A 26,863-nucleotide genomic window follows, 5' to 3' on the forward strand; every position below is an offset into this window, starting at 1 on the left:
GGAAGGAAATATCCTCACTGTCAAATGTAAACTAATCTGCTTCCTCAAGACTGGGAGGATGTGTTTTGTTCAGATTTGATTGACACTGGCATCTTCCTGGCACCATAAGGAAACATCCCCACAACTGTCATCATATGCATGACGCCTTTTTTCATTAGAGCCTCGCTAATTCAAACCAGCAGGAAGAAAATAAAATTCAGAAATTTTCAAATCAAAATGACTAATATTGTCTTAACTTGCGCTGAAGATTGTGTATTCATGTGGAATCCCATTGTTTATAGTAAAAAAAAATCCGATTGGGATTCTTTATTTTCAGGGCTTTTAATAGTTCCGAGAAATACAACCCGAGTAAGATATTTTCACAAAGATAAATGTGGTTACAGATTTAAAAACGACACACAAAACGTTGTATTTGAAGATACAGCAGATAGAGAGAAACTCTGAATTGTGTGCGACTCATCGTCCACCTCTGATACACAGATTAATGATCGTCAGCCACACACACAACTTTAACTTTGTTGCGGTTGATCCATTCAGTTTAACAGCCGGGCTTGGCATGCCTGAGTTTACTTTACACACACTCTCACATGTGGGAAACATGCACACAAAGTGCAAATGACAAACAGTGCTTCAGACCAAGTCAGCCACTCTATGTACCGTATGTGTGTGTATTTGATATTTTCTATTCTCAGGGGAATCTGTTCGTGGATCTATATCTAATGTAAGAGATTCATACCAGTTTTTAGTCCTGTCCTGTTTGCCAGTAGACACAAGTACTCATCTCTCAGCCTGCACAGTCCAAACAGAGTCCTTCACCACTGGGAAATATCTCTCCTTGAGAAAAAGCTTCATCTTAATGTCTAAATGAATGACAGAAATATCAGTCATATCTGATTTTAAATCATCTGAGTGTCCACAGTGTACTTTTTACATCGTATTTCCTGAAAGCTCACTACACTGTTTTTAATCGCCGTCATGGATGAATCAGGATTACACTTTGAGTATACTGTAATGCTGTGTTTGTGTCCCCTGCTTTAGAGGACTGAGAGCCCTTGTCATACATTAACACACGTGTTTGTGTCTGCATGATGTTGTCTCTGACCTCAGGGCCTCCTGATGTAGAGCAGCCCTGTGATCCCAGTCTCCAGGCGTGGAGCCCAGAGCTCAGTCTTTATGACACTAACGTGACGTCACCATGTCCCGACACGGAGGGCTGCACCCTCTCACTGAGATTCCTCCACCCCATCATTCCACACGCACTTACCCTCTGGGTCACCTACATCTCTGCAAGTGAGTGTCACCCTGTGACAAAAGTATTCATTGGTTTGCTGTTAGATATTTCTGATAGTGCTAAATACTACAAGACTGAGAAAAAGCTATGGTGCTGTGAAGAATGCAGGTGGAAATGAACCTGAACAGGTGGAGCATATGTAATATATATATATCTATGTATAGATTTAGATATATATATATATATAATACTGGGTCTATCATCTTAGACTAAAGGAAAACAGTTTCAGAAATGTAATGGTCAATTTGTGAGTTTGAGATGTGTTTCATTACCCTGCAGTACTGCATGAAATGTACAGCTGGAAACCAGTTAAACATACTGAAAAAATAGACTGGAACAGTAAAACAACGTGTTGAAGAAATACATGGATGGCATGTGAAACAACTTCTCCGCACTGAAAGCCTGCTGTACACCAAACTCTTGAGGAGTTTCCTGAAATATTCATGCTATCTTGTTGATAAAGACCCACGACTTCATCAGCAAGATAGATTAGACCCGAGAATGAATATTTCAGAAAAGTTTCAGTTGTTTTGAACACAGTAATAAATCTTTACTTTTCTTTTACTTAGCTACCCAGCATGTTTTTTTTTAACTACTGACTGTTTGTACTGCTATTCAGCCGAAAACACTGAGACGTGAACAGCCTCTCATGCTATGTTGTCTCTTAATATTTATATCAGGGTTCGTACAGGTCAGAGAATTTCAGGGAATTTTAAAAACTCTTTTCCAGACAGGGAAAATCAGGGAATTTGATACGTTTTTGGGTTAAGTCATGGAATATCAGGGAATTTTGTTTGCATTTAAATTTTTGTTGCCATTTATCAAAATGTAATTTGTACCATGTATGTCGCTATAACGTTATTTAGCTAGATATTGTCAACGTGTATGTTTGGTTGCAATAGTGGTCACTGTCAGAAATTCAAAAAATAATAAATAAATAACTTCTTTTAATATCAGTGCAACCGGAGGACTGTGTCAGCCCTTTTCTAACAGAAATGTCGCTGTTTCTTGTCTGCTCAGCAAAACCACAGCCTGGTTTTTCTGTTCATTACAGATGATAGAAATTTTTGCTTTTTAGTCCTTGAAAGTCAGGGAAAAGATGGGTTATTTCAGATTTGATTTAGAGTGGGAACCCTGTTGTTTTCTTGCCACCACATATAGCTCTGCTATCTAACGTAAAACATTTACACTGTCTATATTGTGAGATGCAGAGCACTGGTTCTTAATTTCCTTATACAAAACTGAGTTTGAAATTAAACCAAGTCATCTCGACTGGCATTTAAAAACACATAATTAAGAAGTAACGTTTGTCTTCTTCCCCTCTGCCCCAGAAAACCCAGCCATCGCCAACATCGAGCTGATTACCGACACCGGCAAAAGCATCAACCTTGGACCGCAGCACGTCTTCTGTGACATGCCCCTCACCATGCGCCTTGACACCCACAACGCTGCTATCACCACCATAAAACTCTGCACCTTTGATGAGAAAATGGAGATAGATGCAGCCATGCTGTCGTCAGGCCCCGGGAGCCCTCTGTGCTCCGTCTGCCGACCTCTGCTGTACAGAATTCAGCGTCAGCCACCTTTCAGCAGTAAATCGCCCTCACCTCAGACCCAGCAGACGTTCATAGACAGGTAAAGGCTGAATGTTGTCAGGTATTTAAAGGGGCAATATCATCGGTTTATTAGCTGTCTCTTCAGTTAACTTTATAACAGTTACAGTCTATGGTGTTATTTTGCTATAAGTGACTTTAAACGATTCACTCTTAGCACAAATAATTGTGTAGTGGTATTTAAAAACTCATGACCATGACCTTAAGACATGGATTAATGTGAACTGAATCAAGACCAACCAATTTTGCCAGTGGCATTAGGAATGTGTTCATAGAGATATTTTTCATTTATAAATCAGGCAAGGATTTGCTAAGCAGGAGGACACTACAACACATAATGGGAATTGACAGGGGTGTTGTTTTTCTGTTCAAACCACCCAGAAATACGTTGGACTCCACCTGAAGCGAATCCTGAATTTGTTTTTCTCTCAGGTATCGATGGAAATCTAGATGATAGAGGCAGTGCCAGCTGCTAATGCCACCCACACAGCTTGGTCAGATATCGGCAGCTCAGAGGAAAATAATATGCAAAAAAAAAAAAAGAAAAAGTTATTTAAGGCCAGCATGTGTGTGTGAGTGTGTGTCCTCAGATCTGCAAATCTGCAGATATCTGTCTCTTAAAAGTGTTTGGGTCTGGTTCTGTTTGAAAAGCTCAGATCACAAATATTTCCAACATGGGGATGCCGAGTGTGGCTACTGATCCAAATCTGTTTCAACAACCATATACTTAATCAAAAGCTTGCTGAAGTTTCAGGGCTAAGTTGAATCAGTTTGTATCCTGCCTCGTATTGTGGGGTGTCCAAATGATTACTGGAATCCAAATATAAAACCACAAGCCAGTTTCTTTTTTTTCTTTATTTTTTTTTTTCTTTCATAAAATACCCTAAATGTCTCTACTCTCATACACAAAAAGCTGATAAGTACCTGCCAAGATATGACAGCTGTGTCACATGACTGCAGAACATTCGGGACTGATTTCAAATGTAAAGGTACTCTGAAATTTCTGAGAAGCTCTTGCTGTTTTACGGAGCAGGATGGATGTTAGGTGGACACAGCTTCAAAAACAGTTTATTTTTCAGGGAACACGTCTCCTATGTTACACAAGCTGTGTCTAAGTGCAAAAAGATGTAAGAACCAGTGGGAATTGAGTTATGTGGGACTGAGGAGGGCAGAGAGGGGTTGATGTGAAGAGAAGAGAGTGTTTGAGAGCAATGAGTTTGGAAAAGAAGGGAGACAGAGCGAGAGAGAGTGGGATAATGGAGATGAGAGAGGATGAAAAAAGGCAGAAGAGAGGAGGAGAGACAATTGGAAAAGATATAAAGGCGAGAGGTACCAAAGAGAGGTGTGGACAGAAAAAAAGGTTTGAGGAGAGAAATGAAACTTTAAGTGGAGGATACTGTCGGTGAGAGAGGGAGGAGAGAGGGGTGAGGGCCGAGGGAGACAACATCACAGCAGAGGTGAAGCACAGCAAGCAGAGACAGATATATATATATTTTTTTTAATATGAACTAAGCAGCAGAAGCCATAAACACCAGCGACTGTTTGGATCAGGTCCTGAGCCGTTTCCTGCTGCTGAACTTGCACAATGGTCAGCACAAGCTGACTGAGAACAACACAGAGCATGCTTACGGGTGCAGAGGACAAGTTTGATCCTCAATTAATAGAAAAAACTCGAAACCACAGTGCTGATGTCCAACGTGATGTTTGGGACTACAGCTAGTCACAAGTGTACATTAAAGGAAATCCTTTAATTTTTGTTTAATAAAAAAAAACAACAGTGAATGTATATAAAATAAAACAAGTCAAAATCGGATTTCTTTTTTTGCTTCAGTCAGGATGAATATCTTTAAAAAAAAAAAAAAAAGTTAAATCTGCTGCAGTACAACAGACTTTGGAAAGTGTTTATAGTTGTTCCAAAGAGCCTGAGTCAAAGTATAACTTAACCTGAACTTAACTTTACTCTAACCCTAACTAGTCATCTTTTGCAGTGGTTAACCATAACTAAATCTAACCTCAAATAAAAAAAAAAGAAGTTCAATGTTTGGCTCCTTTTTATCTCTGCACAGCTGGGCAATCAAAGTGGGTGAGAGTGACACTGAAGTTGTTCAAATATTGTCAAATGGTCAAACAGCATCTAATCTCATGTGTCATTACAGGTTTATAAAGAGAAAATCCAATGCAGGATCTGAACTTCTCGCTAAAGCTCTCTCTTTTCACTCTTCAGAAATCCTCCTCCATCACTTTATGTTTGTACAACCATGCGACACCATAAATTAAAGACGCTCCCAAAGGGTGCCCAGTTGTAAATTCACTCTATTATTTTAAGCTTTTTGCCATATATTTGAGTGTGACCATCTGAACATTGATGTTCCTTCCAACAAATATGTTCTAACTCACACCTCAACCATAACATCTTATTTGTATTACCTTACTACTGCTGAATGGTACATCTAATGAGCAAATGTTGCTTTGTAGTCTGCATACATGTTTTCATTAGCATGATTTCTTACAGGCAAGTATGCCACTATGTTCTTTATGTGCTCACAATAATCACAGTGGCCTCTACATTTACTCGATTTAATTTTAATTGTGTTGTTAATTTAGTTTGTTCTTTAAGAGAGAAATATACATGGAAGAAGGGAAGGTAAAGGGAAAAGACCATCTAAACCTTAACATAAATATCATCTGTCAGAATTGTCATTTTATTGTATACCATAAAATAATGAGAGACCTATGGGAGCAGAGAGGATGAGTGAGGAGTTTTGGATATAGCCAAAGATACAGCACAGATAAACAGTGTGGGAGAGATGTTTTTTCATGTTCTTCATTTCCTTCTCTGATCCATAATTAATAAGGGAAATTTCAGGAGTCTGGAGAAATTGGATAAACCTCAGATGTGTGGTTGTGCGCCTCTCCTGGTTAACTTTCACACCAGGTGGATACACGAGCAGTAGATTTGTGCTTGGCAAACAGGGAGGAGGCTCTTTTTATAGACAGAGCACACCAAAAACAGATCGATAGCCCTGTCACTGTAGCCACGGTATGGTTACACACACACTTCCTGCTGTGGGGCTTCGAGGTCACTGGATCCTACAAGGTTACAGATTGACGCCACGCTGAGGAAGTTCCAACTTTAGATGCTGCAATCTCAGAATCCAGCAGGATGAATGCAGAAATCATTTGCAGGTTGTTTGTTGAAGCAGCAATAATATTTGGAAGAGAATCAATCCATCATGCACCAAAGTGGTCCCAATACCCATATTATTGTTATTTTATCAATTATTGAATGTGTCACTGGTATTAATTAACACAAATATAAAGATTATATGATACATTTGTACCACAAAGCGGTAATACTCTTGCTAGCTGCTCCTTTGAAGAACATAACAGATGTTATAATTTGAATAAAAATATATCAATTTAAGCCCTCACAAAAACATGTCTCTTCTCTGCTCTTATGCTCTTCAGCTCTGTTTCTCAGGGGGTCCCGTACCAGTACACAGTGCAGGTGGAAGCAGACGGTCTCCTCAGCGACTCTTCACCACCTCTCCTCTACACTCATGGGCAGTCCTACTGTGGGGACGGTCTCATACAGGGGTTTGTGCAGCTTACTGTTTACTTTAACATGACTGATACCACTGATGACTAATTACACTTTAATTATGGATAAGGTATTAGAAATGAAGGTGATGGTGCTCTCGCTGCAGGACAGAAGAGTGTGACGACGGTAATCTGTTAGACGGTGACGGCTGCTCTAAGAAATGCCACAAGGAGACGGGCTTCAATTGTAAAGGTGAGTCCCTTTCACTCCACTACAGACATAAACCAGATGCTGTGTCCAGATCCACTTTACACAGAGTTTAAAGCTGAAAGCATCTCAAACTTTCATAATAATGGAAACACTTGAATGCCTCTATGCTGGCAGCTGCAGCCGGAAACATTATGTCCTGAACACAGTATCTCTGGTCTAGAGGGACTTTCTTCAAATGTGGCACAAACATTCGACTGGACATAGAAATGAACTAATTCAATTATGGGGGTCAGAGGTCAATGTGACCTCAAAGAAAATGTTTGTGGCCATAGCTCAAGAATTCATACACTAATTATGACAAAAATTCACAAAAATATCCAATAAGATAAAATGATGACATTTTATATCTGAAAAGTCAAAGGTCAACTTCATGTGACATCATGTTCTGCAAAAACACTTTTCTGGCCATTATTCAACACCATAACTCAGGAACAGAAGGGGCGATCGTGATGATATTTCATATTTGATCGGATACTGAATTGGTGACTCTAATCTTTGGTGTGCACCTTAAATCTGCGCTGACTGTGTAGGTCTTCTGTGGGTTCCCAGTGCAGAAGTGTGTGAAGCATCCACGTTTTATAATTTGTTGTTTCTTTGCAGTAACATCCATATTTGAAGTATTGTCTACTGTCATGGCTACGACTTTGGGCCCTCTGGAAGTGACTGCATGATTAACTACAAAAACCTCATCCTGAGTCAGTGGTGCTGTATTTTACTGTTAATTTAATTGTGCACAGGCAGTAATATGAACCGACGTAGGCAGTTGCACAACCTGTATACGTTCTGCTGTTAAGTACAGGGACATGCAGCAGTGCACATAAATGCAAAACAATAAAAATACATGTTAAAAGAAAAATTATTGTGTACATCAATCCACGTCGTGTCTTCCGCAGATCAATTTCTTAACAGCAATCAGCCAAGGTGTAACCTCACCTGGCTCTTAAAGGAAATGTGATATGACATACTGATTGGTTTACTTCATGTTTTGCTCAGGACACACCTATGATTTCCCAGACAACAACTACTACTACCACCACTTTGAATAATGTGCCATACTTTGTGCTTTGAATATCTGCCATTAAACTAACAAAAGTGGACTTGGACAGGCCATAAAACACAATGCACTTTCCACTTTCCACTGTGCGCTTTTGTGTTCTATCAGTTTTACTGGCCGAGCCTGTGAACATGTGTAAAGATTCCTTCAAAGTCATCACTTTATATACTATATGAGTCTGAACAGACATGGATTTAAACTTGACTGGCTGGTGGAGGCATACAACCGCGAGGCGGAAATTCTAGTTTATTGACATACATCAAACCCACCAACTCTGCTCTCTGTCTTACATGTAAAACATGAATACCATATAAAGTTTTAGTGTAAAAGAGCCGTCACTAAATAGCCAGAAATTTCTCATTTGTGCACGCAGCAGCATCAACAAAAAAAACTTTTCAGACAATCAAATTCAATTTACAAGACATAAAAGCTTCTGGCTTGAATGGATTCCACAAACCATGAATGTAACATCACAGCAACACAAGAGAAAACAGATGAGCTGAAGGGTAAAAAGTAAATTTTTTGTTTGCTAAGTAACAAGTCTTTTTTTAGAAGACCACTTTGACATTAGGCTAGCAAGGAAAAACCAGAAAAACACGTTTCAGCAGTAAAATACACAGTTTAGTCTCAAAACACATGTCAGGCATTTTTTTTATTCATTTAGTTTGGGTCTTTATGAGATTTAACAGTCGCTAAAGGCTCGGGAATATTGATAAATACATTTTTTTTTATCAAAGATGATTATGTACTTTTGAATTGGACATGTGCAAAAATCTGCTTCTAATACAGTTATGTTTCTGAACATATTTCATTTTATTTGATATACTTTATCTAAAGTAAGTAATGTTTTTTTTTAAAATTATTATTATTATCAAATTACATCTGAAACAGTCAGCCAGCTCCTTCCAGTCAGACCAGTGTAAAAGACTTTGCTTCTGACGCTTGTTGTACAATGACCCCGTTAGTTAAATTTATTTGAGGCCACCTTGTAGTTCAGAACACCAGATGGAAATCATGCAAGCGGCATTATTTCTCATCCTTTATTGGCAATGTGTTGTTTTTTTACCCAACAAGAAGCTTAGAATTAGGAAAGAGCGACTGTGGTTAGAGTTTACGGCAGTTTAACCTTTGGTGAGGTTTATACAAGAAAGTACGATTTGTTCTGAGAATAAACAAGCAATATTTGTTTACTCATATGATAAGATGAGGAGCCTTAAGAAACAGTTAATTTGTGGCTCAGTGAGTCATGTGGCTGCCAGAAAACAACCCTGTGTGTTTAAGAAAAAAATTTTTTTCACCTGTTTGTGTTTCTGAAGTTTAGGATTTGTTTTTCAGGTTGTATTTTATAATGTTTTTTTTTTTTTTTGCTCTAATGTGTTTCTAAATAAGGAAACAAACCAAATGATCAAGTATCATTACATTACTGCAATTAGCAATGATTGCTAATTGCTATTAATGGATCTAAAGAGAATACAAGTTTTAATCTAAAGACCATCCACTTCTTTATTGTTTGCAAAATATCAAGAAAGAGTACGACGATTATGAAATTAATCCCTAGTTTTCTCTCATGAGACCATGTTGCTCAGTTAACCCTGGGCCAAGTGGTTGAAAAGCAGTAAAAAAATACCAAAACCATGCAGCATAACATGACAAAAGACAAACAAAGACGCCACAGAGAGTGCCCCCATCGTTTGTGATTCCACCACTGGACAGCAATACTTTGTGTCTGCACCCTCGCCCAGTCTGAAGCATGCAGACAGGCCACAACGGAAGCCTCACAACCCAACATGGAAGGGAGTTTACCCCAAAACACGCCATTGTAAGCAGCAGGCGGAAGACTGTGCCCCTGTCAGCATGTGTTTGTTGACCTTGGTATGAGGTAAACACATTAAAAAAAAGTGCAACTTAGAAGAGTAAAGACAGTCAGAGGGCACGGAGAGGATGATTTCATTATGTCACACATTCTCTGACAAACAATAACAGTTGTTTTTATATCGTGACACCTGTCCTGTTTAACACATCCATGTGTCTCCGTGTGTCTCTGGTTCTCATTGAAAGACTCGGGTCGGATGAGAGCCGGCATTAGCCTCAGTGACACAAGAAATCAGCTCTACTGTTGTGGTATGTGGTGTTCCCCCACAGCCTTAAAATTCATCCTCCGTATAATGGAATGTTCACTCAAACGCTCCTCAGTCGCCAGAATCTAAGTTGAGTAAGTATGGCTTTTATAATATCCAACTTTTTTGTGGTTTCATAAATATTGCACTATATTTCTAAGAAGGTGTGACAGGTCAGCTGAGATGAGACAGTCTGTTAGTTGCTGTCTTTTCAGGCCACGTATTGTTTCCACTGGCATCTGGATGGCAGTTATTCATGTGTGGTGTGAGGGGTTTGTGTTACGAGAGCTTGTTACAGGTCTAAACAGTTCCATCATCCAGTCAATTTATTTGTCAGGGGGAAACGAGCACGGAGCGATCCCCCATCGTCTCCCACCAGGGCTCGCCATGCCGTGACTGAAGCCATTACATCTCTCCTTTTACAATAAAAGACATCATGACTAGGAAGGAAAACAATTTGGCAAAAACAGGTTTTCACAAATTGCAACACTTAAAACCAATTATTCAGTTGTACTTCTTAGTCATAGACAGAGTATTTGTTTGGATTTTCTTACCACATTTGCTTGACCCAGTTAACTCCCAGTATGCCGGGTCCTGCTCTGTTTTCTTTCTAGAATTTAAAATAGTTCTGCAGTGACCACACCAACTCCTTTTATAGTCATCTCATCACAGACTACCGGCTGTGTTATGGTTTTAAGGGTTGTTTTACAAATTTTTTATAAAAATTTTAAACCGCCTGAATAAATAAAGGTTAACTTGCACGATATGGTTACAACATGCAGACGTTGAATAAAAAACAGATGGTTTTAATAGGTAAGTCAAAGACTGTCAATCAGCCCCATTTTGTAAAGCTTGATAAATACAAGACTTGGAATTAAAAGGACTTTTTCACAGGTGTTGTCAAAGCAGGGGTGGGGTGTTTGTTGAGTTCACTTAGTGTAGTATTGCCAAAAAATGAACTCAGGAAGACGATATGGCATTGAAGGGTCGAGGCTTAATTTGCTTTTTATCAGAAACATGTTTCCGTCGACTAATTGAAGCCAATTGTGTAGCACTGACTGTCTGTGTAACCTCCGCAGCTGTCCAGATGTTAATGAGGCTGAAAGTCTGAAGTGTCTGAAGTCTGCCGCCCTTTTTAGGAATAACTGCTGCATAACAAGCTGTTGTTAAGCTCTTTTTGTGATATACCGAACAACACATTATGTCACTGCCCTCACTCTATCACACGTGTTCATTGCTCATCATCAACTATGCCATAGGAAGCCTATTTACAAGTACATTCACGTGTAAAATTGCTTCACACTTCTCTTCTGAAATACTGCATCGCCTGCTGATTCTCCTCTGGGAATTGAACTGTGATTTGATCAGATTTGACTGTAATTGTTGTTCTTTTTTCCATATTATTATCTTTACCTTTTCTCAAAATCCGAAAGCATCTTTGAATTTATTTCATGGCACAGCACTAGATTAGTGATACTAAATTAAATAAAAGTCAAAAAATGACACAGGTCATTCCTGACTTTGGAAATAGTTGTTTGACAAAATAAAAGAAACTGAACTCAGAAACCGAACTCATGTCCACAGAAGAGAACTTTTAAACTCAGTCCTCATCTTGCTGAACTGTCTTTCACCGATGAAGATCATGAGATGTGGCGGAAAGCTTTTTTTTTGTGTGTTAAACTACACACTCAGCTGTAAAGTAAACTGAACTTATCTTAATATAATGAACAGCCTTAAAAGTTGATCCATAGTGTTGGCTTGGCATTTCAGAAATTATGTAATTCACTTGAACCTTTACAAGTTTATTTTCTCTATTTTTTCCTGCAAAAATATCTGTTGGAGCATATTTTTTTCCTGACTCCTTTGTTGAGAATAGATTTTTTGAAGGAGAGTGTTCATAAACTATCTTATTTTGTCCTTTAGCTTGAAATAGTGAATGACTTTAAGTATTTGAATACGTTAGGCATCTCGTTTTATATATTATACAAAAAAAAGCAGTGATTGGATGTTTTCATTTTGTAGTAATCACACAGAGTCCTGGGAAAATGCCAATTTATTAGACAAATTTGTCAATTGGTCCCCCAACTAATAAACAAGGCTGCCTCAACGCTTGTTTCCTGTCACACGTTCTGTCCAGTAATGATGTCATTAAAACTCTGGACAGTTTCATCTCCCTGAATTGTTGATAAATGTTGAATTCATAAAGAAACAAAATTCGACATTCATGAGGAGACACAATAATAGAAAAAACAATATCTTCCTGTCAATATTTTTTGTTTTCTATTGGACTTGGAGCCACGTTTGATCATTGCTTTGACAGTTCTTTGAAACACAAAATGCTGCTGCTGTGACTTGTGACTTTCAGATATCCATGGCCAGCTTAGGGATCAAATTAACTGGCCAAATTCCATATTAGGTTTCTGTTTATTAACATCCCACTTAATGTAATCTTTAATGATTAATTGAAGTCAAAGTTCAGTTCTTACAATAATTTACCGTCTGTTGACAGCCCGGAGAGTCAGATATGGTTGAGCTGACGTGGCTAACATTAAAAGTCGCCAACAAAAACACAGAGTAGATTTTCTCAGATTTGGTTCACTGACAAATAGATTTGGAGGAGAGTGGAACAGTGGGGGATGAGAGACCCTGCCAGATTAAGAAACCAGGCTTTATATTCTTTCATAAATCCTCTCTCATTCTCTCCCCAATCTTCCAAAGGTGAACCCAGCCAGTGTTATGTTTTTGACGGCGACGGTGTGTGTGAGGAGTTCGAGCGCGTCTCCAGCGTTCAGGACTGTGGTTACTTTACTCCTTTGGGCTACGCAGACCAGTGGGCATCCATTGCCACGGCTTCACACCAGGACCCCAACCACTGCCCGGCGCGCGCTGTCACCGGGGAGCCATCACTTACCAAGGTATGAAGTAACAAAAACACACTACTGGAGTGCAGATACAGTGGATATCATTAAAATCTATACATCCCATGTAAAATCGAAATAAAGCAGAATATCTTCCTCACTTGAGAGCTAGCCTAGCAGCGGTGTTTTCGGTGTTGCTAACTGATGGCTGGGAAGCTATATTGTAATATCATATGCTGTCAGATCAATATTTCTTTCAGTCTGTGGTTAAACAAACAAAACGTTCCTGAACTAGAATCAATCAATTATTGCTGAACTGCTGAATCACACTTGGCTCTGGTAATTCTGGTGTTTCATGGGCCAAATTTCTACTGAGATTTGAACTCTGTTAGAAAAATGACTCACAGGCTGTATTCAAAATCAAACATATCGGACATTTATTCTTGCAAGAAGGAGCAAATACATGTACACTCAAAGAAAGGTGTCCAGCATTGCTCGAAGTCTCTCCTCCGTAGTTCAGCTTATATACAGTGTGACAAACAGTTGACAGTCATCCCCACTTCCTCTGTATATCTGATTTTGTAGACAGTACCGAGTGAGGTCGTAGGTCACAAGATAAAGGTACAGAGATGTTGTAACCGAGACTATAGAACCATGTTGTGCAACGGATAAATGAGTACATCCTTTCTGAGATAATAGGAACATGTTGTGCAACAGATAGACCAACATTTGACAAGTATGATGAGTTCATTATTTTTCCATCAAACTCCATAAATCAAATGTCCTCCATTCAATCACAAGTCAAAACAATGTAAACCCTCCAGCTCACCCTGACCAAAGAAAGCCTCTAATGAGCCATTGCATCATTTGTTCTCGTGGATGACTAAAAATCACAGCTGAGCAGCAACTGGTGAGGACAACCCTGAAGAGGAAGTGCTTTTGGAATACATCTGGAGTTTGTGACAACCCAGTAACATGAACACACCATAGCCCCTTTTGTTCTTTTACAAAAGATATCAATCATTTTGTAACTCAGACATCTTCTCATAAAATGTCTGCAATATCATGACGCCTCTTTCATCCATCATTACCGATAGGCAAAATTACTTCACAGCTTTACAAGTGTGCTCACATCCAAAATGAAGCACAAGACAAAAAAATGCCGAGTGCTCGGCAGGGCAACAAACATGATTTTAGCCACTTTTATCATGGGAGAACTGCCGGTGTCAGGCACACTGGTTCCAGCATCTCAGAGATGGCTGCGATTTTTTCAGGCTACAGTGTCTGTATAAAGAATAATGCAATAAACAAAACCAGTCAAAGTGTCGTGAATAAAGTCAGCATAACCCGACAGAGGCTTCAGCAGAGAGTCTTCGTAGATAACATAATTTATGATATCAGCTTAAACTTTGTAAATGAGACAAATCCACAAATTATATTGTGTGCCACATTTTGGACTGTAAATATGTTCGAGGAAGGTCAGCAGGATTTGGTTATGGTCTACTATTGAAGAAGAAACAAGAGGAGAACTGAACCTGGGTTATCTGAGTTAAAATAAACCTCTTCACTGCCTCTTTACAATAATCTACTTAATTTACACTTCCTGTATTTATATTTGTATATTTTCCTGACTTTTCATGCACAGAACATGTATTTTCTTGAAAAGGCAACGGAGTAATTTCATTCATTGTTCCCTCTTTGTTGTTGAAGTCTTTTCTTTTGTGTGAAGCTCTGCAGGTATCAGCACCTGGAGGTGAGCGAGAAGTCGCCCACTGACGCTTGGTTCCCCTGCACAGCCCAGTCTGACACAATTAATGACCTGGAACATTCATTTTGGCTCAAGGTATATGTGTGTGTGTATGTGTGTATGTATGTGTGTGTGTGTGTGTGTGTGTGTGTGTGTGTGTGTGTGTGTGTGTGTGTGTGTGTGTGTGTGTGTGTGTGTGTGTGTGTGTGTGTGTGTGTGTGTGTGTGTGTGTGTGTGTGTGTGTGTGTGTGTGTGTGTGTGTGTGTGTGTGTGTGTGTGTGTGTGTGTGCACGTACTGGATGTGTTTTCTTCCCCCCTAAACGACTGTGGGTGGATGGTCTGTCTTTAACAGCTTCCAGCACTTTCCAATACTTCTTTAAATGGGGATGAAACTGACTGCTGCCTCAAACCTCCCCACGCGCTCACATTCCTAAGTTTCTCAGAGTTGCATGATTCATAGTGCATTGGTCACTATAATTGCATATTTTCTAGGTCAGTAGAGAATTACGAGTTCTAATGATCTGTAGATGATAACCAAATCATGACTAACCCCCCACTTATTCCTAATGTTATGTATTATTCTTATTTTAGGCTTCTATTTTTAACCCAGTGGACACTAATCATCAAAATAATTCAATAACAATCATTACCAGTGTTTTTAATAGTGGCGGACCAAGTGTTATATAAGTAACTCATCATTCATAATTAGATATTTAAAAGGTTCATAGGTAATTCAAATAATTTAGAAATCAAAAATATATTTTTGAGTTACTTTGAATTCAAAATGTATAAATAGTTGTAGTTCTATAATATGCAGGTAAACAGAAACCACTGATTATCTGCTATGTTCATAATCATATAAAAATGATTTACAAACATTACATGAACTAATTCTCTATTTGTAATAAAAAAAGAAACATTTAAAAATGATGACACAAATTCTGTTGCGCTGAGAAACTGATGCATCTTTAGTTTAAATGATTCACATGTCAAAGTGCCCTGCTGATCAGACAGCCCCAACACTCTCCAGCCACCAGTGCTTTCTTTTAGGTGTCGTGATTTGTGTACAGACCAGTATTTGGACCTGGCTCTTTACTCCAGATCTGTGTCTGCTTCTCATATTTTGTATTTTTTTCTAATATTTAATCTTTCCACAGTCACAGTTCCCACAATCAACTCTGCGGGTCCAGACTGAGCGTAGGCTAGCTGTTGATTTGACTGATAGCTTCACAGCCTTGTCTGTCGTTCTCTGGATTACAGGCTCCTTCATAGCCATGAGCTCGCCTCTCTCCTTCCCTGCACACACTCATTCATTCTTCTCTTTCTATCTCATCATTTCCACTTCTTTGTTGAATGACTCATCTTTCCATCCCCTGCTTCTTTTATGGACGCCCTCTCTATCAGACACATTTCTGCAGCCTTCTCCCTAAAGACTCTTTCACTGTCTCAAGAGCCTTCATTATAACACCCATATCTGCCAGCTCTCCCTGAAACATCTCTTTTTGCTTGAAGTGTTCTTTCTGTCTCTGAAAGGCTTCCCTCTTCTTAAATATCCAGTCTCGCTCTATCTGAAAAGCATTCCTCAGCCATCCTATCACATCCATCTCCACCGGCTCTGTAAAAGACGTCTGTCTCATTTAACAGTTCTGCGTCTTCATTTGGAAGTCCTTTTTTTCTACGAGGCGTTTAACATCCCTTAAAAGTGATACTCAGTCTGTATTCTGTAGGCTTGACAGGTGTCTGTAAAAACGTTGTCGTTCCATCGGAGAGAACATCAACCAAAGTCCGTTTGGATTCCACACAGCTGCTGCATTGTATTTCACAGGAATTAAGAAACTTTTTGGACCATTTTTGCACCATAATTCAGCCCCCTGCTGTCTGTCCGTCTCTCTGTATACACTGAATCTTCTCACATTTCATTTCCCCAAAATATGAAAAGATCCCATGTTTATCAGTCCTCATATGTAAAGATGTTGAGTTCGCAGTGGAAATTTCAAGTAGTCAAAGACACATGTCACAGTAAACTAATATTCCATTGGCTGGGTCAGCCCTCGGGTTAGTGTTACTACTTTCTTGTCACAAGTCATAGGGTTTATTCACAGCATCACATCTATCTTCTTTCTTTCTCTGAAATTGTTACTTTTACCTTTACAACAGGTGGGATTCGTCCATCCTGGAGTGGCGGCCTCTGTGATCGTGTACTTGGCCTCAGATGGGTCTTGGTCCGGGGAGCAGTGTAGGAGGACAGCCACCATCCTCCTGTCTGATATGACTGGCAAGAACCACTCACTAGGTGCTTTTTACTTGTTTTGCTTTGCATGTATTTTGGCCCCTTTAAAAGTAAAGTGAAGGCCAATTTAAACCAGATCAGATTCGCACCAACATGTTTTGAAACGTAATATTTACTTGAGTATTTTGCAATTCGCCAAGTCTGTAACATTCTGAAAATGTTCTCCACAGAAACACCCTCTGTACTTCTGCTTTTTAATGGCTGAATATACTGTAATTCGCAGCGTCTTCAAACATGAGTGAGAATGGGGATAGTAGGTAAATTGCAACAGTTGCATTTTAAGTTGTGATTAAATGGTGAAAACATGACAAAAACAAGTGGCTTGTGTCATCCAGACATGGCTGTTTCTCAGATAAATTGATGAGGTTGTCTTTTCTTTCTTCCATCCAAAACTTGAACATGTTGATCAGTTGACAGTTTGTACCGGACATGTTTAGCAGACTTTATGACGTATGAGCTGATTGGCTGTTGAAGGAGGGAATGTGCCTTACTGGCGATGTTTCAAGCTGAGTCGCAGGCAAGTGGCAACCAACATTGACGTCACCCATTAGTTTGTGAACACCTTTGTGAATCCTCGAGTTCAGATTTTGGAATTTGGCCATCTTGCTAGTTCGGAGCGGTTCAGGGCCAGATGTGACCCTATTTGGGCGAGCTGGGGAGGAGTGAGTGGTGGCTCTGACTCAATCTTATTGGAGACCCGACCCCACCGAAAATACTGTACAGAAGCAAAGTAACGAAACGCAAGTCACAGTGAAGACCTGACTGCACCACAGGCCTGTCAATCAAATAGACCCAAAAACGAGGCTTTTTGAAGCTTATTTCCTTATTAGAAAACTAATAAGAAGGAGTGACTTTAGCTAACAAAACTAAAATAACTCTAAAACAAAAAAATGTATTGACTTTTAATTTAATTTTATGAGACTAGTTGAATGGGAGTCTATGGAGCCGGAGGCTTTTTGGAGCCAACCTCTAGTGGCACTTGGTGATATCGCAGCTTAAGGCACTTCCACATCAGCCTAATTTTTCAGACGTGGAAGCTACGTCCACTTTTATATACAGTCTACTGTCGGCTGGTGTGATTGGAAGTGAGACGTGCCAGTTCTCACCGCTTCAACTTTTCCCTGCAATGCTCTAAAACAGTTTTGTCTCATTGCAAATCTTTGGTCTGAACTCCAATCATAAACAAACTATTAAGTTTTGTAGCTAAACAAGTATTTGAAACCTTTTCCGTTTACCTCAGGCACACACGACCTCTCATGCCATCGAAACCCATTGGTGGTGAATGTGACCCACGACCTCTCTCAACCCTTCTTCCTCACCTCCTCTGTGATCCTCCTCTTCTCCTCCCCCTCTGTGGCCGTGGGAGGCGTCGCCCTGAGGACCTCCTGCCACTTCAGCACCTTCGCCCTGACCGGGTGCGCATCAGAGGGTGGGCTCTCCCACAACTACCTACTTAACACACACACACACACACACACACACACACACACACACACACACACACACACACACACACACACACACACACACACACACACACACACACACACACACACACACACACACACACACACACACACACACACACACACACAGCTCTTTCACACACTGCTTGGAAAAGAGATAACGGACACAGCTCTAAAACTACACATATGTACACATCTATAGCGAATACAGATAATCACTGTTCTTATTTCAGCAAAGAAAACATGAACCGAATATAAAAGATAGGAACTTAAGAAAGAAAGAAGTAAATCGAGTAGGAGTTGGACACGGTGATATAAACATAAAACTGTTGTCCCTCTGAGAATATTGACTGTAGTACTTCATGTTTTAGCACTGCACTCCTATTTCTTTCTGGGATCACTATGGACAGTTAAATGATCAAAATCAGTGCAATAGAACAGATATAACCTTATTTATTAATGCATTCTTATTTTTGGACAACATATGACAACATGACCCAGAATACAACTAGACTGCTGACAGTTCAACATTAGTAACATCCGCACAATCGAATTATCTGAGTGATCACTTTCGGCCTCCTAGTTCTTCTCTTTGTCTCTTCCCTCCTCTCATCCCTCTACTCCTCTCTCTTTTCTTCCCTCCACCGCTGCAACAGCTGTCTGCGGCAGCCATGTCACATGGACAGCTGCAGCCCTCCTCTGTTAGAGCACGCCTCTGTCAGGTAGGCCCTTTGGAAAGAAACCCTGACCGATTAGAGAGCTGAAACAACAAACAAAAGAACTATCTATATATCAGTGTGTCTCTGTAGGTGTACAGGCGGAGGAGAGACCTCCCACTGCTCCGTCCAGTGTCACCGTGGTTTCAGTATCACTGTTGTTAACGGCAGGGGAGCCCCGGCCCACCAGGTAATTATTAACTTATCTTTTAATCATCAATGCAGATACCAGTGATACTAAAGTCTATTTTGTGTGCATTACTATTTTCATAGACATTTCACAGATGTAAAGAAGTCCAGCACCAAGGTTTTATGATACAAAAAAAAGCCTGTTGTTTGTGGGATGTTTTGTTTTCTAAGTTTCACCTAAGAGCCAAAAGTATCGACATAACTCAAAGGCGGAATTTTGGGAATGATTTTTGTTAAAGTATAAACCCAGATGTGTTATTGAAGACAAACACAGAGGCTTGAACCTGACGATGGGAATTAAGAGACTCTCAAGGCCCTGATTTGATACGACATGCAATGTTGCAACATTTCAATTCCTTTCAATTGTTGTAATTTGTCATTTACAACAAAGGAAACCTGATTGATACATTCAATGTTATTCTGTATTATTATTAAGATGTTTCAAAACACAATCATGCAGTGTGTTCATCTGTGCTTTTATATTTATCAGGCCATGAGGACATTTTACTCTGAAGGGTTTGCTTATTGTTGTTTGAATACTTTTTAAATACAATTTTTCAAGTACTCCCGGCATCTGATGCACTTCATACTTCATCGTTTCCTTTTTTTAACTGCAAGAAAAAAACAAAAACAAAACCTTTGCTCCTGTTTTTTTTTCGCTCTCACATTTCCTTTTTCTTCCAGAGAAAGATTGAGCTGGAGTGTTTTCATGGTTCATGGGATCGTGTAGTTAGCTGTCAGCCTGTAGACTGCGGTCTTCCAGATCAGTCTCATGTCTACCACGCCATATTCAGCTGTCCCTGGGGAACCACCTTTGGAAAACAATGTTCCTTCACCTGTGGATCGCCAGCCATATTACAAGGTAACTCACAGGTTTTTTTTTTTTTTTGCTCTATTCTAGCAAATTATAAATTCAAACCTATGACACTACTAATGATTTGGATGTAAAACATAAATTAATCTAAATTCAAACCATCAGAGTTGAAGTGTAATTCCTTCACACTGTTGTGGGAAATCAAATTAGGAGTCACAGTGTCAGACATGCTAATGGTTGCTGTTCTCAGTGACAAGCAATATATAGTTTTAGTCCAAGGCCATTTTGAATATAAGGAACATCATTTTATAAAGTACTTTTTAAAGTTTTATCATTATTAACATTACTGACTATGAGAGGTCATTATTGGAGGATAAATTAGGTCCTTTAAAGTCTTCCAAAAATCCATAAAAATTCAGAATACATTTTGGCATTCTTTGGAGGCTCATCACTTTTACACACCAAATGAAACAGCGAACACCTCTGGGAGTTTCAAGGTTGTTCTGCAAAATGAGTTCACTTAGAAACAGAAGGGTCTGTCGTAGTTTCTCTTTTGTTTCTTTCCTTTCTGTGATTTCCTCTATAAAATACACCTCTCAGCTGATACCTAATGATCCTTTAGGCTGTAACTTCAGAAGGTCGGTCATAAAGCAGCTGCACTCTCCAAACCTCAGCAACATCTTTCACCAACTACGGTCAGTCAAATGAAATAGACGTTAAATCTTAACTTAAAAAATGATGGGTTAAAATTCGAGGCACATCGTGTTATAGTTACTGACAGATTTTGATTAAACAAATTACAGTGTAGTTTGAAAAACAGCCACGGCACTATTCTACAGTGTTGAATAAAAATCACATTGGAAATGCTATCTAAAAAATGACAGCAGTGTCTCTCTCAGTGACGCCTGTTCCTTACTTTGCCTCTCAATGCTTTATGGCCTTCAAAATGTTGAATGTCAAAAAATATTGAAATTTAGGACAAATCCTTAAAGAAAGATTTACATGATATAGTCTTGTTTAGCCTATTTTCACGTACATACAGACACAGAAAAATTTTGTTACGCACAAAAGTAAAAAAACATTACCCCTCTTTTGTAATGGAAGTTTCGCAACGCTATCGATGCTTCTTGAAGTGATTAAAGTGAACGAGCGTGATGTCCACACACTTGTGTTTGTGGTTGGAAAGCCACATTGAAATGTCATAGTAGAGTCAGCATTAAGATCCTTGTACTCCTGATCGAAATACAGATTGTGCAGAAATAATTCTATTTGTGGCTTTTGGTTCGGTGAACTATGTTTGAGGGCCATCATGTATCACTCAGCAGTGAAAACACAATGTGTAGTTCCCAAAAATATATTCAGTACACTCCAGTACAGCTGCGACGGATTTTGAAAACCACAACAGCAGCACCATGTTTAAATAGCTTATAAAACATGTCGTGCGATGTTAAAGATTCATTACATTTTATAGACTTAATACAAATTTGAAAGGTTTAGGGTTATAATTCTCCATGCATAACAACACTCATGCTTCATGTGGGGCCATACAGGCATGGAAATATTAACTTTGCCAACGCTGAAGTCTGATTCTCCTCATGACTGTAACGGACAGAGTCATGAAGCGAAACCAGAAGGTTTGGTGGACAGAAATGAATCCAGGCTTTCCCCCTACTAGTGCTTCTTCCATGTACATTTGATCTTTTACTATATAGTGCAAAATATGCTTCTTTTATAACTGTACAGTACAGTGCAAAAATGTCAGACACTTTAAATGTTCTAAGTTGAATTCCTAAGCAAAGATGAAAAGTCTTGCTCAAGGTTTTGTTGGTCCAGTTACTCACTTGGTCCTTTAAGACCAGTAGCTCTGAGGCTAAAGTTAGCAAATGTTTGCAAACCTCTGGTAGATATTTCAGCTGCTGAGTTCATAACTCTTCACTCTGTGCTTTTGACACACCGTTTCAGTGCCAAAAGCACACAGTGGAGAAAACCAAAAACTCACTGGAAATGTTTCTTTCTTGTGATTTTATTTCACACTCTCAGGTAAGATGCCTAATAATGATGGCTGTAGAGAAACTGATTGAAAACATTTTGGGAAGTGAATATACATCATTATGGTTACTTGTAGTTGCAAAGGCAAGGCTCAGTAAAACTTATTGGGCTATATTTTAGGGATCTATATGCACAATCTAAAGTGCACGGTGGAAGTGCATTTAGTGCCTGTCCAAAAACACTTTTGCCAGTTTGACGGTGGATAATCTGCACACAAAGAAAGACGCATGGTTGATGGTGTCATTTCCCATTCCTTTTAGGAGCCAGGTGACCTTGCACCTGTTGCTATTGTAATAAAACTGTGATTACAGTCTGGAAAACCTGTTTGCATCAGGGTTTGCACAGATAATCTGAAGGGAGGACCAATCAGCAATCAAGTGTGCAGTGGTACAGCTACATGAAGCAATACAAACAATTTCAGCAATGCCAGTAAATATCAAAGAATTGAGGCCGAAGCAAGAACAATGCCTTTTAAAAAAAAAAGAAAAAAAAGAATGATCTGCAGTGACATGGCTGGTTGTTGTTTTCAACTTAGTGAGTTTGAGCACACAACAAACATCACATGGTGGTCAATGCTGATTGGTTAAAGTCGCCAATAGCTTCAAAATTAATCTGAGCGTAGCCAGATCCATATGAATTCATAAAATGTGTTTGGGTCTGGAAACACAAGGCTCAGAAAGAACACTTCTCTGTAGAGTAAACAGATCTGCTGTTTCCTCTTCTTTATGAATAGTATTTTCCATGTTTGTGCACTGCTGCATATTCCTGTATGCGCCCCTAGAATAACAGTAAAATACTGCTGCATTGACTTAGGATCAGGTTTTTCGTTCCGCTGCCTCAAGACAACAATGCTCCTGACCACACCTCAACACCAACACGCCCATTAGCGCACACATGGGTACATTTGTTGTTAAAACAACATGAGCGCTGGATGGGAAAATTGTGTTGGTCTGAAACTACCAAAGACACTTGTGCTCTGCTGGGCACCGTTGTGCGCTTGGTGTCAGATATTGAGTCTTTTATTAGGATTGTCCAATACAATATGCTGTACAAGTTAAGTGAAATTTGTGAAAGCAAATAACATGACAGAAGTTTCTTCTTCTCAGGTCATACAACCATATAATACCATGCCATACAGTATCTAACTACAAGTATAACCCTCCCTCCTCCTCTTCAGGTGACAGTGACAGGCTGGTGTGTTTGGAGGATGGGCTGTGGTCTTTCCCAGAGGCATACTGCAAGATCGAGTGTCCAGAGGTTCCAAACGTATCCGATGCCAAGCTGCTAACAGCCGATTGTCTGGCTTCAGGGCACGATGTTGGCTCTGTCTGTCGTTACAAATGCAACCCAGGCTTCTATGTGTTAGGAAGCCTCAAAAAGAAAACACCAAGGTATGTGATGTGGGACTGTCTGCAGCTCAGCTGAGACAGTATCAGTACTGCTGCTGGGGGTTAGGGGGTATTAATTAATACTATTAATAACATTATACAGCACTTAAGATACTGTATAATCTTCTCCAAAGATTCTTTACCGTGTGTTCTGTTTTCTGATTTACACTTAGCTTATCACTGGGAAAATTCGTTCTTTAGGGTCTTATTTCTTTTTATGTACAAGTGGGTTACGCAATGCCTTTATACAAGTCTGCACAGACAAGCAGACCAACGTAGACACAGCGTTTAATTACGCACGCCTCCATGCGTAATGGAGGAAATTCCTTCTTTTCCTTTATTTTACAAGATTCCCATTACGCACTGCTTAATAAAATTAAGATCTTTGATTTAGATATTTTTATAACAATGTATCACGCACACCCAAACTCCAAAAGCTTTAAATATCGAAAGTTTTAAGAGGCATTTTTCGGCCCATCATCTGCGTAACCATATTTAGTTTTGTAACAAACTCACATTAGGGTCCAATAAAATATGTACCGCTGCTGGCTGGACCTCGTCATTACTTTGCCAATTGTATTCACTGAGTTACTGCTCATTACTGAAAACAGTTCCCACGTTTGTAAATGAGACGAGGGTTTCCTAATAGGAGACACAGCCTCTGGAGTTGGTTTATATCCCGCTTTAGATGAAGTCAGCTTTTTCTCTTCATACGTTTCAGTCTGCTGGCCGCAGTCGAGTTGTTGAGCTCATGTACAATATAGTTTACTATATTTTCCTCATTGTATGGTCTTCTATGGAATTGCAATGCAGCTTAACAAACCTAACAAGCTGACATTTACCATCACAAAAAGCCAGTAAAATTATGAATTTGATAGATTTGTATTACATTACATTTCCATCCAATAAGAAGAAAAAGTATATATTTAAAGATCTGTTTGCAGCTGGGTGTCTTTATGAGTTACTCTTTCTCAAACATATGTGTAAATATTTTAATAACCCCTGATGGTTTATTAGTCATGTGAAAAGTGAACAGCAGCAGATTAAAATTAAAGAGCTTTAAACAGTCTTTTTACTCATACCTTTGACACATGTGCCCATGCAAATATATAATATAACACATGCTGTTGCATTTACACACTACAAGCACCACACAGGAGATCTGTTTTACTGTAGAGTGGGCAGTCCTCTGTGCTCAGTATGGATTTTGTTATTGAAAGAGTAATAGTAAAATGAAGTTAACAATAGAGAAGGTGAGCAGGGGTATAGAGTGTACAGTGTTTGTCCAGATTTTGTTATAATAAACATGAATACATCCCGATATTTCTTAATTAATAAATGTCCCCTTTTATGTCTTATTAAACAAATGATTCAGCACAATATTGATTCAGCCATCACATGTTTAATTTAAGTCATGCGGATTTAGTTACCAACTAAATCAAATATGTAATCAACATGTATTCATATTGTGGGGCAATTCACTTTCAAAATATAAGACCTTTTCTTAGTGTGATCCCTGTTTCCATGGCAATACATGGGGAATGACTAAGAACTGGAAAACAATCAGTCACGTCAGCAGACTCTTATGTAATGTATGCAATGTTTACCTCTCCAGGAAGTAGTCTGACCCTTGCTAGCAACGACCTAGCAACAGAGAGGATTTCTAATCTGTTTTATTACTTTCTAGAGGTCGCTTCTCAAACTGAATAAATACAGCACATAGAAACACAAAACTTCTCAGCTAGTTCTGTCTTGTCATAACTAAGATATCTGCTGAAAAAAAGATATCGATGGACTCATGTATTTTTAAGATTTTAGCACCGTGTCGTGTGTTAAAACCAAACCGGTCAAGCTGGCCGCCGCTAGGATTTTAAATGTGTGACTATCTGTTGTGTTACGGTACCAAAAGGACCAAAACAAACCTGATTTCGGGGAATGGGTCACATTTAATAGGCCTATAACAAGTAAAAACACCATTATATTTGCATATTATGTGAAATTAATTTTCAATTATACTGTATATTGCCATTGAGAAGGCGGAGTAATATTTTCGGTGATGAGCAGGGTGTGCTTTATGGTGATTTGAGCACGTTCCAAATGTACAGTTGACCAATCAGATCTCTGGGTCGGAACTTGTTGTATAATTTTAGTTCTACACCCCGTCAGGTCAGTCATATTTCTAATATGACCTCAACAGGAACTCCTCAAATACAATTTAAACTTTATTGAAAACCTTGTGTGAATTATGATCACTTAGAAATGTACGTATTCACTTCTGTTGTCTCCAGGAAGTACTTCAAGTTGGAGTGCCAGGAAGGAGGGCAGTGGGAGGAGAGTGGCTGTGAGCCGATATCCTGCCCAGCCCTACCGGACGTGTTCCAGGGCATGTACACATGCACCAACGGCCTGTACTACGACACCCGCTGCACTCTGCAGTGCCCCGACACAGCAGAAAATGTAAGGTTTCAACAGCTGTCCGTTTATCTCTCTGGTCAAAGTAAATGCAGTCAAACAGAAACATTATCAACACAATATGTGAATATCAAGTGACAGATTGGCTGTTAATCTTGGTCATGAGACTGTAAATAAAAGACACAAATTCTAAATGAAGGCAAAATAAGCATAGCACCCACGGTCTTAAAAAAACCCCAATTCCAACAAATAAAATATTGTTTGACATCAGGCATGATAGAGCCATTCAGCTCAGAACAGCAGTGGAGCTGCAGTCACTGACTTTCTGCCATGTTCATAACACTCCCGCCTTTTTAAAGGAATCCTCTCTGGTATAATCCAGCAGTTCTCGTGCAGGGTGAATGAAGCTTGAGGAAACTTCAAAAATAGCCTTCATTGTAAATGTATAAAAATGTGCACTTCCACCCAGATTCCCAAGTGTGGACAACAACATGGTCAAACCAACTCTCCAATATAATGATCTTTATAAAGTCCACAGAAAAAAATGCTTTGAATTTCTGAGCGCCATCTTTTAAACTTTTTTTTTAAATTTTTTTTTATTGAAGCCACATTTAATATGTGTATTACAGAATTATGAGACAAAAGCGGTTCAATTGTGTTTCATATGAAAGATGTCGTTTAAATCTAAAAGTAATTGATTTATTTAATTATTGAATGGTGTTTATATGTAAATGGAAGTGCTCAACACACTTAAACTAAGCTTCTTAGTGACTTTTACCCTGTTTTTTTTCCAGCGTGAAATTCGCTGCACTAAGGATGGACAATGGACAGCAGAGTTCAGCATGTGCTCCAAACTCCATGGATCGTGCTCGACTCCTCCACAGCTGAACTCTGTGGAGTACAGCTGTGACCAGGGCATGGATGTCGGTGAGTGTAACGTTCTTTTAGGGATGCAAATAAACATTCCTGATTAGATTCTCTTCCTTCTGTCAAACAAAATAAAGCCTGCTGGTCTTTGGTTTATCTGGTCTACAAACTACCTGACTGA

At 39.2% G+C, this 26,863-nt stretch overlaps 1 protein-coding gene across 1 annotated transcript in view; it reads left to right on the plus strand.

Moving 5' to 3' along the window:
- Positions 1-26,863, plus strand: part of pappa2 (pappalysin 2) — a 75,847-nt gene that overhangs the window by 29,567 nt on the left and 19,417 nt on the right. The window contains exons 10-23 of the mRNA XM_069709810.1: positions 1,108-1,290; positions 2,623-2,926; positions 6,373-6,501; positions 6,612-6,697; positions 12,605-12,801; positions 14,474-14,587; positions 16,649-16,784; positions 18,022-18,196; positions 18,904-18,969; positions 19,057-19,153; positions 19,837-20,014; positions 23,193-23,406; positions 25,692-25,860; positions 26,610-26,742. Coding sequence (XP_069565911.1) covers positions 1,108-1,290; positions 2,623-2,926; positions 6,373-6,501; positions 6,612-6,697; positions 12,605-12,801; positions 14,474-14,587; positions 16,649-16,784; positions 18,022-18,196; positions 18,904-18,969; positions 19,057-19,153; positions 19,837-20,014; positions 23,193-23,406; positions 25,692-25,860; positions 26,610-26,742 — 2,181 coding nt within the window. The remainder of the gene's footprint in view (positions 1-1,107; positions 1,291-2,622; positions 2,927-6,372; positions 6,502-6,611; positions 6,698-12,604; positions 12,802-14,473; positions 14,588-16,648; positions 16,785-18,021; positions 18,197-18,903; positions 18,970-19,056; positions 19,154-19,836; positions 20,015-23,192; positions 23,407-25,691; positions 25,861-26,609; positions 26,743-26,863) is intronic.

The sequence above is a fragment of the Brachyistius frenatus genome, unplaced genomic scaffold (genome assembly GCF_029030835.1).
Source record: "Brachyistius frenatus isolate BFR_SWC_R1_liver_20210118 unplaced genomic scaffold, ASM2903083v1 Contig_85, whole genome shotgun sequence".
Lineage (NCBI taxonomy): Eukaryota > Metazoa > Chordata > Actinopteri > Embiotocidae > Brachyistius > Brachyistius frenatus.